Raw genomic sequence first — 23,015 nt, forward strand, 5'->3', positions numbered from 1 at the left:
TGTGAGATATCAGTCTCTGTCAAACAGCATTAAACTGCAGAACCACTTCAAAAATATTTCCAAAAGCAAAAAAGAAGACACCCAGGATGCTTAACAGGGTAAGAAAAATCGAGAAGATGTGAGAAGTCAGTTTCTTCATCTGGGGAAAGGAAGGAGGTGAGCCAAGTCTCCCGATGGTTTTGGCTTCCTGCACCATCACTAACTTTAGAAAGAGATTCTCACCTTCAAATGCTCAAATCCAACTAGTACCAGCTCTCTCTTTCCTTTCCATTCCATTCCCTCCCCTCCTCCCTGCCTACTGCCTCAGAGCCAGCATGGTGTAGTAGTTAAGAGCAGGTGCCCTTTAATGTGGAGAACCGGGTTTGATTCCCCACTCTGCCATTTGAGCTGATGAGGATTATCTGGGGAACCAGATTGGCTTGTGCACTCCAACGCATGCCAGCTGGGTGACCTTGGACTAGTCATAGTTCTTCGGAGCTCTCTCAGCCCTACCCACCTCACAGGGTGTTTGTTGGTGGGGGGGGGGGGGGAGAGAAAGGAATTTGTAAGCTACCTTGAGTTCCTTTATAGGAGAGAAAGGTGGGGTATAAATCCAAACTCCTCCTCCTCCTCCTCTTCTTCTTTTGCTTCTGCTGCTTCTCCTCCTCCTCCTCCTCTTCTCAGTAAAGGTGAAAAAAGACAGCAGAGTCAGGCTGCAACTGAAATTACCCAGGAAATAATTTCCACAGTGGCCCAATCCAAGCTCCTGACCAAATCCTTAGTGGTCAAAAGGGTGATTAGATCTTTTGGGACTAGATCAGAATTGACGAGATCTTTTGGGACTCATTCTAAACAGTATTCCAAGAAGTAAGTCCCATTTTACTCAGTGGAATTTATCTCCAGTTTTGTGTTTTCTTTGCACACCTGCTTTTTAAAAATTACCATACATTAATTAATGATAAAGTATCATAGCTCCATAGCATGCATTTTAATGGAGATTACAGTTGCTTTTTTTCCATATTAACAAACGTTTCCCCCATGTATATTGCAATATCTGCAGGTGGAAAAGTCACTTCATGAATCTGATGAAATAGATTACAACTCTGAAAGCTGAAACTATAAAACATGTTAAGATTCCTTTTCGGTTTTGTCATAACAGGGTAACATGGTTACCCCTAGAAGTTTCGTCTTTTCTAGTTATTTGGTTTATGCAAAGATTGCATTAGGACTTAACCCAAGATTTGATTTTCTGCATAGAATGAGTTTTCAGAGCAAAGTACTTCTGGACATGCAAAGAATGCCTTTTGCTCAACATCATGAAACTGCAGTCTCTTTTCTTCCTAGATACCTTAATAATTCAGTAGCATCCTTAACGACGCAGAGAAAGCAGTCAGATCATTGAATACCATCTTTTAAAACCCTGTAAAACGAGGATAGCTACATGCCACCTGCGTCTTTTGTAAGACTATAATAAGAAACTTGTTAGATCACACTAGAGGTTTTTCTAGTCCAGTGTCCTGTTTCCCATGCTAGCCAGCCAGCCAGCCAGATGCTTTTTGGAATTCTATCAGTAGGGTATAAATGCAACAGCCACCCCAAAAAGTTGTCCCCCAGAACTGGCCTTCAAGATGGAGGTTCTATTCGGTCATCATAGCTAATGGCCATTCATGGACCTTCCCACCTCCACGAACCCATCTTTTAACCTTTCAAGTCTTCTAAACCTTTCAAGTCTTCTAAACCAGTGGAAGCTACTTCAAAGTAGTTTATTCAATGAACGTGTTATGGCACATGCGATATATACTGAATCTAAACCATTCAGCTAAGGTGGTGGTTCACGAAGTAGGAGGACTTGCCCCCCTGAGAGGCTGTGGGTTTACCTAGGGAGGCACTAAGAGGCAAGGGTGCTGGAGGGGGTGCTGGAAGTGGGCAACTTCAACTGTGTTGTTTACTTGTTTACAATAAGGCAAGCTATGGAGCCACGCTGGCATATCTGGTGGCAACTATCAGAATTTTTTCTCGGACTTTGAAAACCTGGTATCACGTTTGGGAACCACTTACCTAAGACATCCACTATTCAAAACTTACAAACTGTAATACAGATTTGTATTGTCGAAGGCTTTCACGGCCGGAATCACTTGGGTACTGTGTGGTTTCCGGGCTGTATGGCTGTGTTCTAGAAGCATTCTCTCCTGACGTTTTGCCTGCATCTGTGGCTGGCATCTTCAGAGGCATCATCCTCTGAAGATGCCAGCCACAGATGCAGGCGAAACGTCAGGAGAGAATGCTGCTAGAACACGGCCATACAGCCCGGAAACCACACAACACCCAATCTAATACGGATTAATACAGATCACAATGCATGTAAAGTATGTATCGGGGGGTGGGGGGGTGGGTCACCTTTTCATGTAAAATGTGTATGGCAGGAATCACTCCCTGGCCAGGATAGGGATGACTAGAACCAGGAGGCATACATTGAAAATGCTGGGGGGAAGAATTAGGACTAATAAAAGGAAACGTTTCTTCATGCAACGCGTGATCGGTGTTTGGAATATGCTGCCACAGGAGGTGGTGATAGCTATTAACCTGGATAGCTTTAAAAGGGGCTTGGACAGATATATGGAGAAGTCTATCTATGGCTACCAATCTTGATCCTCCTTGATCTGAGGTTGCAAATGCCTTAGCAGACCAAGTGCTCGGCAGCAGCAGCAGCAGCAGAAGGCCATTGCTTTCACATCCTGCATGTAAGCTCCCAAAGACATCTGGTGGGCCGCTGCAAGTAGCAGAGTGCTGGACTTGATGGACTCTGGTCTGATCCAGCAAGCTCTTTCTTATGTTCTTATGACAAGGGATGAGGGTGGAGGGAACCAACACAAAAGTATCTGGGTGGGGATGGGGGTGTTAGTGGTGAGAAATGAAGGCATACCAGATTGGTTGATGAGCTCTGCAAATAATAGGAAAATGTTTTCCTCGGCCTTGTAGCTTAAAAAAGGCAGCAACTATACATTGGCTAGAATAGCTGCTTCAGATGCTGTGTCAATTTAATGCAAGCTGACATTAACAAGATTCAAGAAGGGGAAAAATGAGGCAAAGGGAGATGTATTAAAGCAAGTCAATTCTACAGAGGTCAACAGAGGCCAGAGCAATTGAACACCAAGGTCCCTTTTCCACCCCACTTCCATGTCCCACAATCATCTGTGCTACAATAATGGCTCTTTCCTTGCATGCTGTGAAGCACTGTAATATAATATTTATAATTCACAGGAGAAGTCTCTTACAGTCCTAGAAGCAGTGGCACTTAATACAAAACCATTTAATACAAATCCTGCTTCATGCAGTGTGGCAGTAGCCACAAATGATACATGACACAGCAAGAGACCCCAACTCAGCTACAAACACCAAGAGGAAAAGAAGTCTGGATAATGGATTAGTAACACAATCAGAGATACTTTCAACTGTATTTTTAAAAGGAAGATGTTTATTGAAAGGATGTGTCCTCCTGTCTCAGTTGCATAAGGGAGAAAAGACGCCTTTGACACGGTTCAGATACCAAACCACCGTTGGCTGCTATGTGAATAAGCCAGGAAATGGAGGGAGATCCTCAAGTTTGCCTCCCTCCTCCTTTAACATGTGGCCAAATTGCTGGGTTGGCAGCAAACCACTGTTTGCTACTCGATCTGAACAAGCAAACTATGGCCAGGTCTTGTTTTGTAAATCAGAATTCTAGTGGCTTGATTTGGGTTTGGAAGGTGCAAGCCACAGTTTGCTGATTCAGGTGTAACAACAAACTATGGTTTGTCACCAACCCAGAAATATCTAATGATCTGTTTGCACATTAAGGGAGGAGGGTGCAAGGCAAAGGATCCATGCAGACACATGGACAAAGCAATAAGCCATGTTTTGCCATTACATCTAATCCTTGCCTTTAGTAGTTTCTTCTAATTCTGTTAGTGTTTAGCAAGGTGGAAAAAGTTAGCTGGAATTTCACTTGGAATGCTGCAGATTTTGGGGAAAGAAGGGATTTTGTAGTGGGCCATTAAGGAAGTGCCAGTTCATTCAATGTTCTCTTCACAAAATAGCTGATATCATTTAAAAAACCCCACCAAGTTGCGAGATTATTATTATTATTATTATTATTATTATTATTATTATTATTATTATTATTATTATTATTATTATTATTATTATTTGATTTGATTTTTATACCGCCCCATCCCCGAGGGGCTCTGGGTGGATACCGCAGCAGTTAAGGAAATGAACTGTGAGTGGGGAGAGTCCCAATTCAGCCTTTCAAGAACTAGCAAAGGATCTTTGGACCAGCTACTACCAGTATTGTTTCCATTTCACCACCCCCTGGCCTCTTGGCTCAGGGACGAGAGCCTTCTTCTCCCCTGCATCACAATGGTAAGAAATAGGACTATATCACTTTATCGAATAATTAGCTAAATCAATTACAGAAACCTTTTAATAAATTAAAACAGTGACCCCAATTAACCAGGCAGCAGATTTAATAAAAACTGTTTTCCATTTGAGGACTTGCCAGAATTGAATGTGGAAGGCGGCTTGCCTCGTAACGGGCTTGCCTCCTTTTCTAGCACACAGATGGGAATGCTTCTTCCCAGAGAATCCTTGACACAATGTACGCAAGTCATTTCAAAATCAAGGAAAATATGCTTTTCCTCTTTGGAAAAACTGCCTTATTTGAACACCTGCTTCAGTAGATGTCACTAACTAAAACCTATGTGATTAACCAACTAATAATTCTTTAATCTTCTGACAGCTCAAGAAAGTAGGTCTTTAAATTGCTCCCTCCCTCCTCTCAAACACAAATCTCACATGAGATTCACAGCTGCTTTAATATGTATTAAAGGAACCCTGGTAGGCACAAACATAGGAGGAACTCAGAAAGAACCAGGAAAGAATTTGGCTTGAAGGGAAATGTGTGACTTGCCCGCTCAGCATTTGACCGTGAATTTGGGGAGCGGCGGGGGGGGGGGGGGGGCCATCTTGACATTATACGTGCACTTGCAGATTTCCCCGGAGAAGGGTATCTCATTCCTGAAATACCAGAAGGAGACTAATCTGACAACCAAAGGAAAATATCACATAAGCACACTGCCTGTCACTTTCAATCGGCAGAAAGTTCTGTCCGCTAGCTGCCCCCCTTGCTTTGCACCATATCTGGGACACTTCCCAGGATCAAACTGCCGATGCTGAGAGTGCGTGTTTAGCGGAAACTTACAGAGTTCAATGCAGCGAAGGAGCCATGGGATCACTTAGCATCTGCTTTGCCTCCCAGAAGGTCCCTGGTTCAATCTCTGACAGCTCTGGTTAAATTATTCTGCATACATAGTGCCTTGGAAGCACATGGAACTTTACAGATCAGCGTGAGCAAAAGGAACTACTGCCCTTAGAAATGTTCAATCTAATTTCTAATTGGGGAAGTGAAATATAACAAGCAAGGGCTCATCTCCCTACCCACCTCCTTTACACGCCCACAATGAAACCCTAATAAAAGGTGCCAGAGACCAGCACAGGGAGAGAGTTGTCAGGATCACGAAATCCCGCGCTTCCTGTTGCTGACGCTCTCCACCAGATGAAACCTCCTCCGCGTCTCGCCTATTCCTTAGCGACGACCCTGCGGGGATGACTACAAGCGGCTAGCTAGAGATGATTATGCTCCAGTGCAGTAACTATATTCACATGCGATTATAGGAGTGCGCTAAAGTGTTAAGCCAAAGAACACACAGAAAGCAGTGAGGGGTTATAGAAGAAGATAGACGCAGGTGGCAGTATGCCTAGGTCACAAGTCTAGGACCACACAGTGAGAGCATGACAAACTAGACTGGGCAACAGACTGACTAAGAAGAAAAAGAACAATTAGTTTTTATCCCCTGCTTTTCTCTACAGTAAGGAGTCTCAAAGTGCCCTTCCCCACAACCAGCACCTTGTGAGGTAGGTGGGGCTTCAGAGAGTTACAAGAGAACTGTGACTAGCCCAAGGTCACCGAGCAGGCTTCATGTGGAGGAGCAGAGAATCAAACCTGGTGTTCCAGATTAGAATCCACTGCTATTAACCACTATACCTTGCTAAGGTAGATTTTTGTGTTTGCAGGAACTTTGCCCACATTTACCCATTTTTTTTACCAAGTCTGAGAGGATAACGGCAAATTTTAATGCCAAAGATACCAGCCCAGGAACAGGGAGCAGTTTTGCCTTTATCAATGGCTTTTTAAAAAGCTATCGCAATATTCAAGCACCGTTCAATATTTAGAAAAGAGCCAACAAATTGTAAGAAATTAATAAGAAAGGACTGAAACCAAATCTGCTGACACTGTGCTGGCAATAGATCACAGACTACAGGATCATCCTGTAGTCTGGCCACATCTATTCAGTTGTTACAAATATTGTCTCCTACCCATTTCAAAAGAATTCAAGGTGGCCAAACAAAACATTTCAAAACCATCAAGTACAGTCTACAAAAGAGATTAAAAACACCACAAAGTGCTCAATGGCAAGCACTAACTCATCAATCTAGGCAGCTAGAAATGACATCAGTCATAAAGATAATCTCACACAACCGCGAGAACGTTGAAGCTATACAAACAATACAATTACGCAACCTCAGCAGAGAGCCTGTTGGGAAAAGAACAACTGTTTAACAAGCCCCTCTGAATGTTAAGTGAGAAGGGGCATTCCATGGAGATGGTGCAATATGGGGAAATGCCTGACTGCTTATAAGGGACCCGATAAAGAGGTTGCAGTTCTGTGGAAGATACAGACAGCAAGACTCTTGAGTTCACATCTCGAGAGGCAATCCTGCAAACTTGTGGAATACTCATAGACTTCCCATCACTTCATGTAAGGGTGGGGGTTAGTTTCTGCTCTTTCTGCCTGGCCTTGGCGCATTCCTCGTTCTGGGCTTTGTGTCCGGGGTGGTTGTGGCCTTAACCTTGCTGTGATTATCTTGTGTGTTTGAAGCTTGTTTCTGTTCTGTCGTGGGAATTCTGCTGGGACTTTTGGGGGAGGTGGCTGAAGGTTCCGTAAAAGCGACACCTTAAGCCCGGGAAAGTCAGAGTCTGCATTCCGTGTATTGCGATCATTGAAGTTTATGAAATAAACGTACTGAACTCAGTTACTTTGTTTCGAGTCCTTTGAGGTTCCTTACACTTCATCTCAAAAAGGTAGGGCTGTCAATTCTGGGCTGGAAAATTCCTGGGGATTTGGGAGTGGAACCTGGAGAGGACAGGAGGAGAGGAGGAGCTCTAAAGGGAATAATGGTGTGAGATCCACCCTTTAAAGCAACCGTTTTCTCCAGGGGAACTGTTCCCTATAGTCTGGAAATTAGCTGTAATTCCAGGAGAGCTCCAGGCCAAAATGTGCCCCCCACGTGAGGCGAATGGCACCTGGGTCATCTCCCCACCCTAGATATGCCATTGTGGAATGGAGGGTTGGAGAAGACAGGGAACAGAAAAATTCAGGCCACCTCCTACCAGCCCACAGAGTACAAACCCTGAGAATATCCTGGTCACAACTGGATACAAAAAATGAACCAACAGAAGTTTTTCAGCCTTTTGCAATATGAAATCTCTGGGTTAGCCCAATGAATTTAATTGGAAGCAGCTTCAGAACAGGCAAGATAAAGTACTTTGCGCTACCTGTAATTAAGTTGTGGAATTTTCGGCTGCAAAATGCAATGGCCACAGGTTCAGATGGTTTCAGCGGGATTATCCAAATTCCTGGAGGACTGGTCTAGCAATGCATCACCTCCACATTCAGCAATGTTTTGCTCTGATTATCAGAGGGAGAGAAGGGGTCGCCCTCATTCCCTACTTTGTGAGCTACTCAAAGGCACCCCACTGATCAAGGTTAGAAACACCGCACTGGCCAGAGTAGGTGAAGCCTTGGACAGATATAGTGGTTCACGACTAAGTTCACGACTAGAGTGCGTTGCTCAGGGAGGTGTAATAAGGGAGAAGGGTCACAACCTTGATGCTAGCATGCTATTGGCCTGCTGTCTCCCCCCTCCCCTCATGACTCAAAACAAACCTCAGCTGTCTGCAAGTGTGCCTTGCAACTGGCTCTCAACGGGCTCAGTCAACACTTATCAGGAAGAGCGAATCCCTAGGATTCAGCCTAGTCCAGGGGTCTTCAACCTGCAGCTCTCCAGATGTTCATGGACTACAATTCCCATCAGCCCCTGCCACCATGGGCAATTGGCTGATGGGAATTGTAGTCCATGAACATCTGGAGAGCCGCAGGTTGAAGACCCCTGGCCTAGTCAGTCTTATGGATAATACAGTCCTGATGTGTGGGCAGGTCAGTAAAACATTCTGCAGACTAGCAACTTTCCAACGCCAGTATTCAAGGCTGAGTAACATATCAAACCATTCTTATCCCTCCACAACTTACTCCTTTCCAGCAAGATGCTTCCTATGAATTCCTCCTCCTTTCTCCAGCTGCATAGTGCTGCCTGGTGTTCCCCTCTGAGTCACATATGCAATCTTATATAAAACCCCTGAAATTACATTCCTGAGAACATTAATTTAAAGCACTTTTCTCTCCTATCACTTAGCCTTACAAAGTTGGGTCGGACTAACAGTTTCAACCACCTCATCATAGTTATTGTCCGTGATGAGAATTATTGGTTGCAGTTATTAAAGATACGAAGCTAGGAATTTCACACTAAAAACGAGCATTCTCCTATTGTATTCACAGAGCGTCATCAATGTACAAAGTAATAACGAAACACTCCCAAGCACAGCAATCTCGAACGTTTCACCTGTGAACACCATCATGGCACCTGCCAATATGTTGTCACCTGGTGCCCACCTGCTTCTTACCTTGAGAAGGATGGCCTGGCCACCTGGATACATTTATTTATTTTTTACTTATGAATATTTTTCTTCCACCTTACACGAAGGTCTCTAGGTGGCTCACAATAAAGTTAAAATAATAAAATAAGCCAACATACATACCAATAAAACAACATAAATAAAACAGTAACCATGAAACATGACTATAAAACATCATAAAATTAAAAAAAAAATCAGACCAACAGCTATAGAGGGGCTTCCAGGGAGTCTAGCCAAATACTCATCTGAAGAGAAAAGTCTTTGCCATGCGCCAAAGTCCACATGGTAGGCACTCAGCGAATCTTTGAGGGGACAGTATTCCAAAGTGTGGATCAATCACAGAGAAAGCCCTTGGCCGGGGAAGTTGCCTCCCCCTGTGACATCAGTGGCATCAAAACTAGACCACTATAAAGCACTGCCATTGGTCTTCCCTCAAAATCAATTCAGAAACTCCAGTTGGCACAGAATACTGCAGCTCAGCTATTATCGGGAACGAGACTGAGCAAGAATATTATTCACATTTTACAGTCACTCCGTTGGCTGCCTGTAAGATTTTTTAAAAAGTGAAGTTTCTCCTTCAGTCGTATCCGACCCTGGGGTACCACTGCAAGCTTCCCCCTAGCTGCATGTTAGGTACTCATTTACCGACCAAGAAATGGATGGATGGCTGAGTTGACCATGAGCCAGCTGCCAGGATATCTGACCCAAAGGGGGCTCGAACTCCTGACCATGTGAGTGGCAGCGCAAGAACTTAACCACTACGCCACGCGGCTCCTACCCATCAGATACAAAACTCAATTTAAAGTACTGGCTATTATAATCAAAGCTCGTCAGGGCCTTGAATCCTCCTGTTTGTCAGACAGCCTCTACCCCTATGTTCCGCCATGATCGCTTTGCTCATCTGAGCAGGACCTTCTGCATGTGCCAACCTGCAAATGGGCAAAATCAGCAACTGTCCATACAGGTGACTTCTCTATTGTGGCCATCACCTTGTGGAATGGTCTGGCTGAGGAGTTTAGATAGGCTCCTAGGGCACTTTCGCACATGCAGCATAATGCACTTTCAATCCACTTTGCATTTTACTGTGTGAAATAGCAAAATCCACTTGCAAACGATTGCGAAAGTGGATCGAAAGTGCACTATTCTGCATGTGCAAAAGTGCCCCTAATCTCCTGTTTTACTGTGAATTATTCAAAACTAAATTATTCAAGAGGGCTTTTCTATGCAGGCAATGGCGTAGCACTGTGCAAAATGATTCACAGTTACCTGGATAAATTATTGGGGTATGTGGTCTGTACTACTGTGTAAAGTTTGCTGTTGGTTGGAACCTACTGTATAATTTTGCATCATTTAATTTGCTTCAGTTCTGTGACCAGTGGTTAGTCACACTTTGTTCAGAACCTTCTCAGCCCCACCTACCTGTGGGGAGAGGAAAGGAAAGGAGTTTTGTAAGCCACCTTGAGTTTCCTTAAAGGAGAGAAAGGCAGGGTATAAATCCAAACTCTTCTTGTTTTTTAGACTTCTGGTTGGTACTACAACCCAAATCCCATTTCATTGTTTGCTGAATGTCCCATTTTGTTGACTGTACTGTCACACAGTAATCTACCTTGCGTTCCAGTGAGAAAAATGGACTATAAATAACATAGATAACTAAATAAAATTATGACAACTCATGTGGGTAAATAGTAGCGTGCTCAGGGGATCACATTATTACCTGACAGTATTCTTGCCCCCCTCCAAAAATAGAAATCTCACATACTCTTTTTTAACATACCCCCTCTGGATACTTCAAGATCAAAAAAAGTCTTGTCTCAAGTTTCGGTAAAGTGCCTGAAAGAAAATTCTAATCAATTCACCTGTCCAGAAAATTTCTACCCAGATCCAAGCACATGAACATGTCTTTTGCAGAAACAAAGTGAATTTGGAAGTTGCCTCTTTGAGAGAAAAAAATTGCCACTGAACTGTCAACTGACTTAAAAACTCTTCAAAATGACTCACCAATTCTGAACTTTGGAGTTAAATAAGGGCCAGCTTACACAAGGAATCCTTAACAGCGTAAGTACCGATTGGTTTGTGACTCTGACATTCACTCTCCCAGTGTTCTTCTCCCACTCCGTGCACAGATAGACGATCTCCCCCTCTTTGTCAATGCACTGTGCAAATGACGAGAAAAACAAGTCGCTTCGAGTAACATATATTAGTGGTCAGAAGAATGGAGGTGGTTATTTGTTTTTTAAATGGGCAATCAAACGTGATGTAGGCACACAAACTATCATTTCTGATAGGGAAAAGAGTCACACATGTGAAATGTGAAAGGAAATGTATGGGAGAGGCGGGAGCAGCGAGAGGGAAGCTTTAGGAGCAGCAGTAGTGTAGAAGTTAACGGCAGGTGCACTCTAATCTGGAGAACCGGGTTTGATTCCCCGCTCTGCCACTTGAGTTGTGGAGGTTTATCTGGGGAACTAGATTAGCCTGTGCACTCAAACACACGCCAGCTGGGTGACCTTGGGCTAGTCAAGCTTTTTGGAGCTCTCTCAGCCCCACCCACCTCACAGGGTGTTTGTTGGGGGGAGGGGAGGGAAAGGAGATTGTAAGCCCCTTTGAGTCTCCTTACAGGAGAGAAAGGGGGTATAAATCCAAATTCTTCTTCTTTAAAGTGGCTATCTCTCACACACATTGTAGTGAGTCCTGGATTGCACAAGGAGAAGGAGGTGACAGAAGAGACTGCACAAGCTCTGAAGGTTCCTTCTGCAAGCAGAAAATGAGCATGGCATTGTGCTGCCTCTTCAGAGTCCATTTCAAGGCAAATTACAATTAAAAACAAACCATTTAAAAAACAAGCAATATAACAATTTTTAAAACAAGCAGCTTGTTAAAAAACAGACAAAATAAAATTCCTAATTAAAAGCCAAGGTGAAACAGGTGATGCTTAAAAGGAAGTAAAGCAAGAACCAGGTGCAAATCAAGGGGAGGGCATCCCAAGGCAAGGGGTCACCACAGAAAAAGCCACCACAGAAAAAGCCTCATCTCTGTCATCTACCTCCTCACTAAAGGCAGGGCTCAGAGTCCAGGACTTGAGAGGCGGATCTTATCTGGCAGGTTGGACAGCACAGAAAGGGACACTTCATCTGCGTACACAGACACACACTACTTGCTGGGTGGGTCTCGTGTTTGCAGGAATTTCCCCCCACAAAGGTGAGCATTGCAAATGTAGCATTCTTGCAGCTGTCTGAAGGGCTGCAGCTCTTTCTCTGACCTCAAATCTCAGCCACGTTATTCCTCCACGTGAACAAATTAGGCCCCAGTTCCACTGAAGCCGGTCAATATAAGTAGGATTGCACTGCAAGTGGTATAAAACTACTTGGCCATTCGGTTTTGTCCGCCAGGGGTTTCTTACAAAGTGACTCCCCAGAATTCCCACGGACGAATGCACCTGACCCACTCTGAAAAATATGTTACTATAACTTTGGCATGAATGGCCTCACTTGATGCTTGAATGTCAAGAATTCTTCTTTCTCCCCTAAGACTCTGGATCTAAAAGCTTCCCATTCCAGATGGAGGTGAGTACACCACTTGCCCTGCCACCCTGGGAAATTTAATCACAGCCTTTGTAACTATTTCAGGGTCACAGTGTTCAACTATTTGAGAGATGCAAATTATAAGGTTTTCCCACCTCCACCGCCCCAAGCACAATTACAGCCTAACAAAAGTAATTCCAAGGTGCTATTTAAGGACAGTTGCCTGCACTATTAGCAATGGGAGTGGGGGTGGGGTGGGGGGAGGTGAGCAGCCCAGAAAAGGAACAATATGTATAAACACAGCCTGTAGTACTCAAGATGGAGGGGAAGAAACAGATTTCGTCTGTTTTTATATAGAAGACTTCCAGAGCTGAACAAGCCCACACAACATGCAAATCCGGCAAATACCTTTTTTTGCCTTGCAGTCAAATGTTAGTGGCAGTTACTGCTAACTACTTGCATAATAAATAACGTTTCGAGGCTTGGGCAGTTTTATTTCACACATACCGACAACATTCTGATTATTTTAATTAAGAGAGACAGACAGACAGAGAGAGAGGTCTGATGTGGCACAAGATGGTGGTACATGAGAACGTTCGCAGTATGCTTGACTTGCAAAAGCTGTGATCCGTCAAGCAGAATGTAGCTCCCAACAACCAAAGACACAGAGTCAGCCACTGGGGTGTTCAATAATAAACTCCCTGTGTTAACTGCCTAAGGGGGATTGTAAAAACAGTGAGGGGCTGACAAGAATCTAGCAGCTACACACAGTCTCTTGCTGGCTGTGTGTTTGGGCTTGATGGCTTGCAAGGGGTGCTGGAGGTGGACCCCTTCAACTGTGCTCTAAACCAGTGATGGCAAACCTTTTCAATACCGAGTGCCCAAATTGCAACCCAAAACCCACTTATTTATCGCTAAGTGCCAACACAACAATTTAACCTGAGTAAACCCCTCGAGCAGGGCCAGCCTGCTGTAGCCTCCAGCAAGTCCCACATACGCAACTCTGCGCCTCTCTAGCATCTCTGCTGCCTCACCTCGCCCCCCCACCCCCGGCAGCAGCCACCTGGAGCACAGGCACCAGGCCCACCAGCCGAGTCCTCCCTGCTCGATGAGGTGCATGCACATCAAGTCCAACAGCCCAGGCCAGCCTAGATGTGGAGGGGATTCCCCCCCCACATGATGAACTCTGTTTGCACATACTCACAGAGAGGGCTCTGAGTGCCACCTCTGGCACCAGTGCCATAGATTCGCAACCACTGCTCTAAACCGAGGGACATAGCTGAACTAGAAGAAAAAGAAGAGCTTGGATTTATACCCCACCTTTCTCTCCTGCAAGGAGACTCAAGGTGCCTACAAGCTCCTTTCCCTTCCTCTCCCCACAACAGACATCTTGTGAGGTAGGTGGGGCTGACAGAGTCCTGAGAGAACAGTGACTATCAGTGGTGGTGAACCTTTGGCACTCCAGATGTTATAGACTACAATTCCCATCAGCCTTTGCCAGCACGGCCAATTGGCCATGCTGGCAGGGGCTGATGGGAATTGTAGTCCATAACATCTGGAGTGCCAAAGGTTCGCCACCACAGGACTAGCCCAAGGTCACCCAGCAGGAATGTAGGAGTGCGGAAACACATCTGGTTCACCAGATAAGCCTCTGCCACTCAGGTGGAGGAGTGGGGAATCAAACCTGGTTCTCCAGATTAGAATCTACCTGCTCTTAACCACTACACCACACTGACTCTTAACTACATCTTTTTAATTGGTTGTGGTGGGCTTTCCAGGCTGTGTGGCCATGGTCTGGTAGATTTTGTTCCTAACATTTCGCCTGCATCTGTGGCTGGCATCTTCAGAAGTGTATCACAGCGGGAAGTCTGTTTCACATGTTAGGAACAAGATCTATCAGACCACGGCCACACAGTCTGGAAAACCCACAACAACCAGTTGAATCCAGCTGTGAAAGCCTTCGTCAAGACATCTTTAAACGTCTTCACAACCAGGTCTTCCCCAAATGGTATTATTCCAGCTTTCCATCAACCAGCCCTGGTGACGGGCTATGTAAGAAACTGTTTTAGTAGAAGTTAAATGCCCTTAAATTAGTTGCAAGGCTGGACATTTTGAAAATAACCATGTGTTTTTCACATCAGAAAGAGCACTGCAGTAATAGTGGGGAAACCCTGAATGGGCAGACTTCCCTGCTAAGGATAGCAGAGGAGTCTTGGCTTCTTCTCCATCCCAAATGTACAGACAGTGCAATACTCATCACCTTTGGGAATGTTAAACAATACGCTTCAGAGTATTTGTATTTCTTTATTTATAATCTTCTCTTCTCACTGGGACTCAAGGTGGATTACACTGAGTGAGTCAATACAATCAACAAAACGGGACAGTCAACAATCAGGAGAAATAGGATTCAGGTTGTAGAACCAGCCGGAAATATGAAAACACAACTTAGCAAAGAAGATGGTTCGCGTGACACATGAAATGAAGCAGAATTGCATAGTAGGATTCAACTTACAGAAAAAGTGTATACAGTAGCACAGACCACATTCTCCAGTAATTTATCCAAGGAACTGTGTGGATCATTTTGTACAGTGCTACGCTATTGCCTGCGTAGAAACACCCTGTTGAATAATTTAGTTTTGCATGATTCACAGCAGAAGCCTTTCTAACCTCCTCAGCCTGACTACTCCACAAGCAACTATACGGGCAGTTCCTGATATTGCCCATTTGCAGGTTGGCACATGCAGAAGATCCTGCTCAGATGAGCAAAGCTGAACGGCTGGAGCATGGAGTCGACCAACATCAGTTCCAAGGCTGAGAGGTAAAGAGACCTTGGAATCAAAGCAGGCAGTTCAATAAATTTAGTATGCCATAGCAGTGAAAAACCAAACCTAGGTGAAAGGGAGGGGGAGAGGTATTCCAGACCCAGGGAATCACAAGAGAGAAGGCCCCATCCCTGGCCACCGATTTATCTAAGAAAGTCCAATAGTTCTTAACCTTTTTTGGCCTGGTTCTGGGCAATGCCTCTGCAACAATAGGAAGATGCCAATTTCCAATTTCCACACTTAGGAAGGCTCACGCTGATAAAATTTAAAGAAACAGAACTTGAGAGATAATGGAAGAGAACTAATTTAATGTGCAAGGCACACAGCCTAATTATCTCTGAGATGTAGTTCATTAAATTACGTGCTACTTTATGATTCCCCAATTCCTTAAGTCATGTCATTCCAGAAAAAAAATCGACTCCATTTTACATTTATGTCCTTTTGACTCTTTTATTACCTGACATTACATAGCACAGTGTTGTGGAGGGCGAAAGCTATTTACTGCTACATTTTTCTCCGTAAGATTTTTCCAATGTATCGCACATACACAAACATCATGTAATGTGTGCTTCATTAAATTGCTCTCCCCTAAACAAATATTCTACTTCAATTTCTTCCGGCTACTGAACACAACTTTTAAAGATAGTTCTATATCACCTCAGATTAACATAGTTTTGTTTTTTTAGCTTTGACGTTTATCTTACAGAATGTACTATATCAAATTTTAGTATATTTGCCTCAGATTTGTTTTCCAGACAGCTTTCCCATTTCAGAATTGTCTGCCCTGCCCTGTAAAGGCTCTGCCACATTTCTGGCCACAGAAGTCCACGGAGCAGGGCCACAAAAGTAACATCCATGGATGGGGAGGTCCCAACAGACACTGACCTTATCGCCAGGCCATTTAGCACTTATAAGGGTATATTTCAATAGAGAACTGAAACCAATCTCAGATGATCTAATAAATGTCATACTGTTATAAATGTGTTTTTCAGAATGTGCTAAAACAAAAGGGAGATTACTGCATGTGAAACACCCGGAGCCATGCTATGAAAAATCTGACAGCATATCAGTCTTCCACACATGGATTTGGAACCACATTCTGCCAGTCTCTGTGGAACTGACTTCTGAGTGTGCATGACTAGGGGCACAGCCTGACAGGTGACAGAGAAACATGCTGAAAGCTTAAAACGGGTTCTTGAGCAAACAAAGACTCTTACTACAAACAGCAGCTAAAAATGCAAAAAGCTAATGTAATCATTTGGCTGATAAAAGCATAAAGATGTTGAAAGCCATTCTTTAGCTTTGAAGTCACTTTATATATTTGACTGAACTCAAGAACTTTTCACGTTATGATTCCATCAAGTCACTTTTTAGTCATTTTTTTTTCTCCCAGTCCAGGCTGATCAGTCCAGAGTATTATATTTTATTGCCTATTTTTAATGAAATTACAATAATAGAACTGAAATGACTCTCATTTTTATCCTACATCTCCTGAAAGGAGCTCAAGGTAGCATAAACAGGTCTCTTCCATCTTATTCACACAACCACCCTGTGAGGTAGGCTAAACTGGGAGTGAGGTAGGCTAACCTGGTTTTCAGTCACACAATAGTATCATCGCTGAATGGGGATTTAAACCTGATACTCTCAACTTCTAGTTCAACACTCCATCCACTGAACTATATTTACCTCCCAACCAATGTATATTTGTGTGCTAAACGTTGTCCAGCCATCTCTAGCCTTTTACAACTTGCCATAAGCTCCTATCTGCTAATTTATTTTTTATTCTGTTCTATTCTATTCTAGTCTATTCCATTCTATTTATTTATTTATTTATTTATTTCAATTTAAGTTGTTGTAATCTGCTTTTGGTAGGCATATTTGAAGTGTTCATTTGATTGTTGTAAATCTGTTATAAATGAAATGCTGAAATTGCTGCTACAATGTTTATTATCAGTTTTATATGGCTTTGTGTGTTTTTTTACTGCAATTAAAGTTTCTTGAAACTTTCCATAAACCCCTTTGGATATTTTTACATCAAGGCAGCATATACATTGACTAAATAAAACAAACACTTTTTTCCCCCAAAAGCACATAATATGCACAAACCTGGCATCACAGAAGTTCTACAAAAAGGAATTTCTGCCATTCCTCCAAGGCAATTACATGTTCATTTCTCTTTTGTCAGATATTTAAGCATATGGCTCTCATTTTGCCTTTAGTTAAGTTGTGACAAAGCAGTCATTCCCTTCACACCTTCCTTTAAACAACTCTTATGAAAGACAGATAAGACTAAAATGTCACTCTTATCAGCGAGAACATGGAAATTTAGGCTGGAAAGAATGCATGACCCTTTGATTTTTTTGGAATGCCTGAGCCAAGTTCCCTATATTATAGTTTCCATGACATTTCATATACAAACAGGTAAAGAAGTTTGATGCACAACAGAACCTCCACAGAGCATGAAAGAAGATGGAAAGCTTTTTTGGATTATACTAATTGAGAACTTGAATAGTTATACAAACTAAATGACCAGTATAACTAGAGCTTATAACAGTGATAGCGAACCTATGGCACGGGTGCTAGAGGTGGCACTTGGACCCCTGCTCGAGTGGGTGGCACTGTGGGCATGCGCCCACAGAGTTCATCATATGGGGGGTGGAAAATCACTCCCCCCCACACACACATCTAGGCTGGCCTGGGCCACTGAGCACGATGTGTGCGCACCATGGTGAGCAGGGAGGACTCGGCTGGCGGGCCTGGTGCCTGTGCTCCGGGTGGCTGCTGCCGGGGCGGGGGGGGCTAGAGCAGGCTGGCCCCTGCTTGAGTGGGTGGGGCAGAGAAAGACCAACCGTTTTTTTCTAAACTAAACCTCAGCATTCAGGTTAAATTGCCGGGTTGGCACTTTGCGATAAATAAGTGAGGTTTGGGTTGCAATTTGGGCACTCGGCTTCAAAAAGGTTCGCCATCACTGGCTTATAAGGTCCTTACATGAATGAGGACAAAGGATTGAGCCTGTATTAATTTCTTGAGCCTTAAATATTATGAGTGGAATTTAAGATGTTGTAAAATTGAATGATACAGATGTATGTGAGCTTCACAATGATTATGTTTGATTTTAATTCCTTGTAAAAAAATTTAAAAGTTGGAAGAGGAATTACCATTGAGCATCTGAAATGTCTGTGGTAAACAAAAGAGATAAAAGAGTAGCACAGTTACAATCCTGCATTCTCACAAGTCAGAATTCTGGGGTCCCATTGTGTTCTGCCAGTATTGGGAGAAGCCACACGCAGTTGCCAAATGCCCTTTGCATTTGTCTTGGGCCTCATGTAGCCTGTAAGAAGAGGCAATAGAGTCTGGTCTGCTGCCCTTACTAAGCCTCTAAGCAAGCCAATCTTTTCCTTCCATTTTTCCTCAAAAAATGTATTGACAATGTTTCCCTTGGATTAATCAAATGCATGTCCAAAGGGGATGGCCTTTGAAGCCAATTTAATGCTTCTTTCCGGGTTGCCCTTTGGGCAACTGGCTTTTTGGACTCTTTCTAATTCTCCCATTGGTCTTATCTGCCAGAACAATCCAGTTCAGCCACAGAGATGCAGACGGCGGTCAACTGCAGGCACAAGGAAGGCTGGACCCTCTTTAGGCAGCTGACAACTCTCGTCACTGCATCCAAGTATAATCCGTCTCATAATGTTCTTGTGAGGATTTTTTAAAGTATTAATCCAACAAGGTAGCTAATAACACAACATCTAAAAAATGCATCGATGTTTTATCCTGCTTTTATTCTATGGAACTCAGGGCTACAGGCACAACTCACTCCTATTTTAGCCTCACAACAACCCTGAGAGGTGGGTTAGGTTAAGAGACAATGACTTTTTTGAGAGCTCCCCAGAAGCTTATTGGCTCAGTGAGCTTTCGAACCCAGGTTTCTTGGGTCTTGTAACTACTATGCCATCCCAGCTTTCAATAAACAAGACAAGGGGTGACTGTGAAGTACGAGGAAAGACATCCGCCGTTCAATGAAATATAGAACTCAACATTCAATGATGTAAATTAGAAGAAAAAGAGTTTGGATTTATACTCCTCCCTTCTCTCCTGTAAGGAGACTCAAAGGGGCTTACAATCTTTTCCCTCCCGCCCCCACAACAAACACCCTGTGAGGTAGGTGAGGCTGACAGAGCTCCGAAGAACTGTGACTAGCCCAAGGTCACCCAGCTGGCATGTGTTGGAGTGCACAAACTAATCTGGTTCACCACAGCTCAAGTGGCAGAGTGGGAATCAAACCCGGTTCTCCAGATTACAGTACACCTGCTCTTAACCACTACACCACACTGCATCATCAAGAGGTCCAATGGCGTACACCAACAAAGAATGTTTGAAATAAGATTTCAAATTTCCCTTACAAATTAAAGCTGTCAAAATGAGCAGAAAAACACAGACTGGCCAGTTCTTGTCTCTTTTGGCTTGACACACAAGAAGCAACCGGCCAAAACTGAAGAAGATAAAGAGTCCTGAAGGATGAGCTAAAGATCGATCTCATCTAGTGCTCTAAACCCAACAGTTGCCAACAGGATGCATCCCAATTATGCTTTTCAGAGCACAGAAATCATCACCATGATCAAATTACAAGCAATTAAAAAGGTACAAGTAAAATAGTCAGCTGAGAATCTGGCATCTCCAACTGATCAAAAAAATGCACTTGTTGGAATTTGCAGACAATAAACTTGCTCATGATACAATCATAGGCTGCACACTTTACTCCACGATTTTAAAATGCAGTAGATGTTTCCCCGCTGGAGCGATCCATTTACCCTGGAAGCCTTGAAGGGAAGTTCAACAGAAATTGGGATTCTTGCAGGCAACCCAGAACACATTATCAGGCTACAAACGGGACTGCTGCATGCCCATCAAAATAGCAACAACAGATAGGTTAGCTCCGCCACTTGGTGCAAGTTCAGCACACCAGACACATCTGTGGATGGCCAATTGCCGACAGGCAGCGAAAATCACCACAACTTGGCAATTAACAGGGAATCTTCTATGTTCTGGTAAGACATTAATTCTCTCCCTCAATTTTAAACCAGCACTGTAATACAAATGTAAGTACATGCACAGAAGGGAGCAGATGAAAAATATTTCTGTGAGTTACAGAGTTTCTATGAACTTGCTATTGACCAGTACTTTACCCCAAACACTGATGACTAAAAAAAGTTGCTTGGGCTGCAAAGGAGCTGAGCCCTGGCCTCAGATCTGCCCCTCCCGGCCTTGCACAGGGTTGGTTGCCGCTCAGCATCCTTAGCAACCTGCATGCTTTACATGTGAACGCAGAACCTTGCATTCCACTTGTATGGGTGCATATGCATCCAGTATGGAATCTGTGCCTCATTCATCACATTTTCAATCCACTTTTGCAATTGTTTGCATGTGGATTTTGCTGTCCCGCACAGTAAAATCCAGCTGCAAAGTGCATGGAAAGTGGATTGGAAGTGCACTATTCTGCATGTGCGGAAGGGCCCTTAGATTGTGCAGTCCAGCTGCTGGGTGCCAGCCCAGACCTTACTTATCCAACAGACCCAGGCTGAGGCCAGGTGGCTACACACGTGGCCCCAGTGGTCTACACTGCTTTCCTAGGCTTGTTCATTCAGATGTCCACGCAGCCAAGTTTGACAGGGTCTGTCCCCAGATAAGCCCTCCTTGGTGCTGCAGGGAGGGAACAGAAGGAGCTTGCTGCTGATTCAGATGCTGTCAGTGGTACCAGCTCCGGGAGGTGGCTGTGCTGTTGGGGCTTGTTCCTCTGCCTTCCGTCTCCGTTTCATTTACACTCTATGCCCACGGGCAGGGCTGGGCTCCGATATTTAATTTGCACCGACTTCAGGCTGTTTAGAAAAATGCTCTCCCTCTAGATGCAATCTACAAGTCAGAGGACGTGTGGCAAGCCCCGTGGCATTCAATGGTGTTTGTTTTGATTTATATCTCACAATTCGACCGGCACAGACCCCCCCCCCCCCGGAAGCCCTCCCCTCGGCTCTCAACCAGGCGCCAGCTTTCTTTCCTTCCGTCCAGCTAAAAAGGCAGAGAGCAGACACATGTGCAGCGCCCAGCAAAGGGAAGGTCAAACAGCGATTTTAAAGCTGCAGCCCTCTGCGCTCTTTGTCGGGGAGTCAGTCCTGCTGAACTTGGAGAGATCTGCTTTCGAGTAGACCTCCTTAGACCTGCCCTGTGCCTCAATCTACCTGCACGGATCCTCAACTAAATAAAAAACCCTGCGCGAGTGCGTTTAAACCCGCCTGCCTTTCACGGGAGCGCATCCACACCTGGGCAGGGGCTGAGAGGCGCTCTCCAGGGCACGTGCGGTGCCGACCTTTCCCCCAGGCAACCGAGAGCACCCCTCCAAAGGGGCTCCGCTCCGGCCCAAATCCGAAGCGCGCTGACCTAACGGCAAGGCGCACCTGTCCACACGCGTGTTTAGGATCGAGCTGCGCGGGGCCGGCTTTCCTGCGCAGCAAGGCTCCCCCACCCGGATTCCCCGCGGCTCAGGCCCCCCAGGGAAGTCGCCGGCTGACCTCCTCGGTTGGCCCCTCGCCCCGGCCCACCCCCTGCAAGCAGCCCCCACTCACCCCATCTCCCGGCACTTCTCTCCCGGCGGCAGCGCGGGCGGCGACAGCGCGCTGCCCGGAGGAGTCTCCCCGCCGCCGAGCGCAGCAGGGCGAGTGCCCACTTCGCACATGATGCCGCCCACGGGCACGGGCTGCCTGGCTGGCTGGGGGGTGCCCTCCTCCGCTCTGCCCTGCCCTGGGGGGTCCCCTGCGGCGCGGCGGCGCGTCCAGCCGCTTCCTCCCCGGCAGCCCCTCTCCGCGGCGGAGCTGCCAGCCGAGTGAGGCGCACGCGGTGGCGGCGGGGAGGGGAGAGCAGGACGGGGCGGAGCGCGCAGCTGAGCCTCCCCATCGGGGCGGAGGGCGGCGCAGGCGGGGGCTGCTGCGGCTGCTGCTGCAGCCGGAGCGACCCGGACCCCCGGGGGGCTTCCCGGAGAGTCGGCGGAGCGCGCGGCTGCTTCCGCTCTGCCCTCCAAGCGCCAGCCTGGATGTAGCCCTCCCGAGCCGCCTCGCACGGCGCCTTCTCCCGCACAGGCTTTGCAACGCAGGGGGTCGAGAAAGTTGGGGGTGATTCATGGAGGCAAACCTCTGGGCTGCGGGGGGGCGGGGGTCACAGCAGCCAACACAGAGGGTGGGTGAGCAGAAGAAGAGGAGGAGGATTTCTATTCCCCCTTTCTCTCCTGTAAGGAGGCTCAAAGGAGTTTACAATCTCCTTTCCCTTCCACGCCCGCGCCCCCACAACAAGCACCCTGTGAGGTGGATGGGCCTGAGAGAGCTCCAAAGACCTGTGACTAGCCCAAGGTCACCCAATTGGAATGCGCAGGCTAATCTAGTTCACCAGATAAGCCTCCACAGCTCAAGTGGCAGCTCAAACCCGGCTCTCCAGATAAGAGTGCACCTGCTCTTAACCTGGCAGACCTTGAAACGTCCCCATTGAGGGAAAGCTCTGCTTCCTTTTGCTGTCCCCCATGTGTGCCAAAAGGGTCTGTGAGCCACACTTCAGGTTAAAACAACAAAGGCTCTTGTGACAACTCACAAACACAGTCACTGGTGTAGTAAGGGGGTACAGAGGGGCAGGGCGTCTCTTCCTGGGGGTGCATTGCAGGACCATGCCCCCCTTGCAACTGCGCCTCAGGATGAATTCCTTGTGGAGTTCAAGGCAGGGGTGCAATTAAACACCAGCTAGCAGGGCTGGACCCCCACTCAAACTCCACAAGGAGTTTGGGGTGGGGTCAGTTGCACCCCTACCCCAACT

At 45.5% G+C, this 23,015-nt stretch overlaps 1 protein-coding gene across 2 annotated transcripts in view; it reads right to left on the reverse strand.

Annotated features, from left to right (window-relative positions):
• Nucleotides 1-22,025, reverse strand: part of HOMER2 (homer scaffold protein 2) — a 74,330-nt gene extending 52,305 nt beyond the window's left edge. For both annotated transcript variants that reach the window (XM_048519619.1, XM_048519618.1), the window contains exon 1: nucleotides 21,785-22,025. In XM_048519619.1, the coding sequence (XP_048375576.1) occupies nucleotides 21,785-21,894 (110 nt within the window). In that variant the 5' untranslated portion in view covers nucleotides 21,895-22,025. The remainder of the gene's footprint in view (nucleotides 1-21,784) is intronic.
• Nucleotides 22,026-23,015: the final 990 nt, after the last annotated feature.

The sequence above is a fragment of the Sphaerodactylus townsendi genome, linkage group LG17 (assembly GCF_021028975.2).
Source record: "Sphaerodactylus townsendi isolate TG3544 linkage group LG17, MPM_Stown_v2.3, whole genome shotgun sequence".
Lineage (NCBI taxonomy): Eukaryota > Metazoa > Chordata > Lepidosauria > Squamata > Sphaerodactylidae > Sphaerodactylus > Sphaerodactylus townsendi.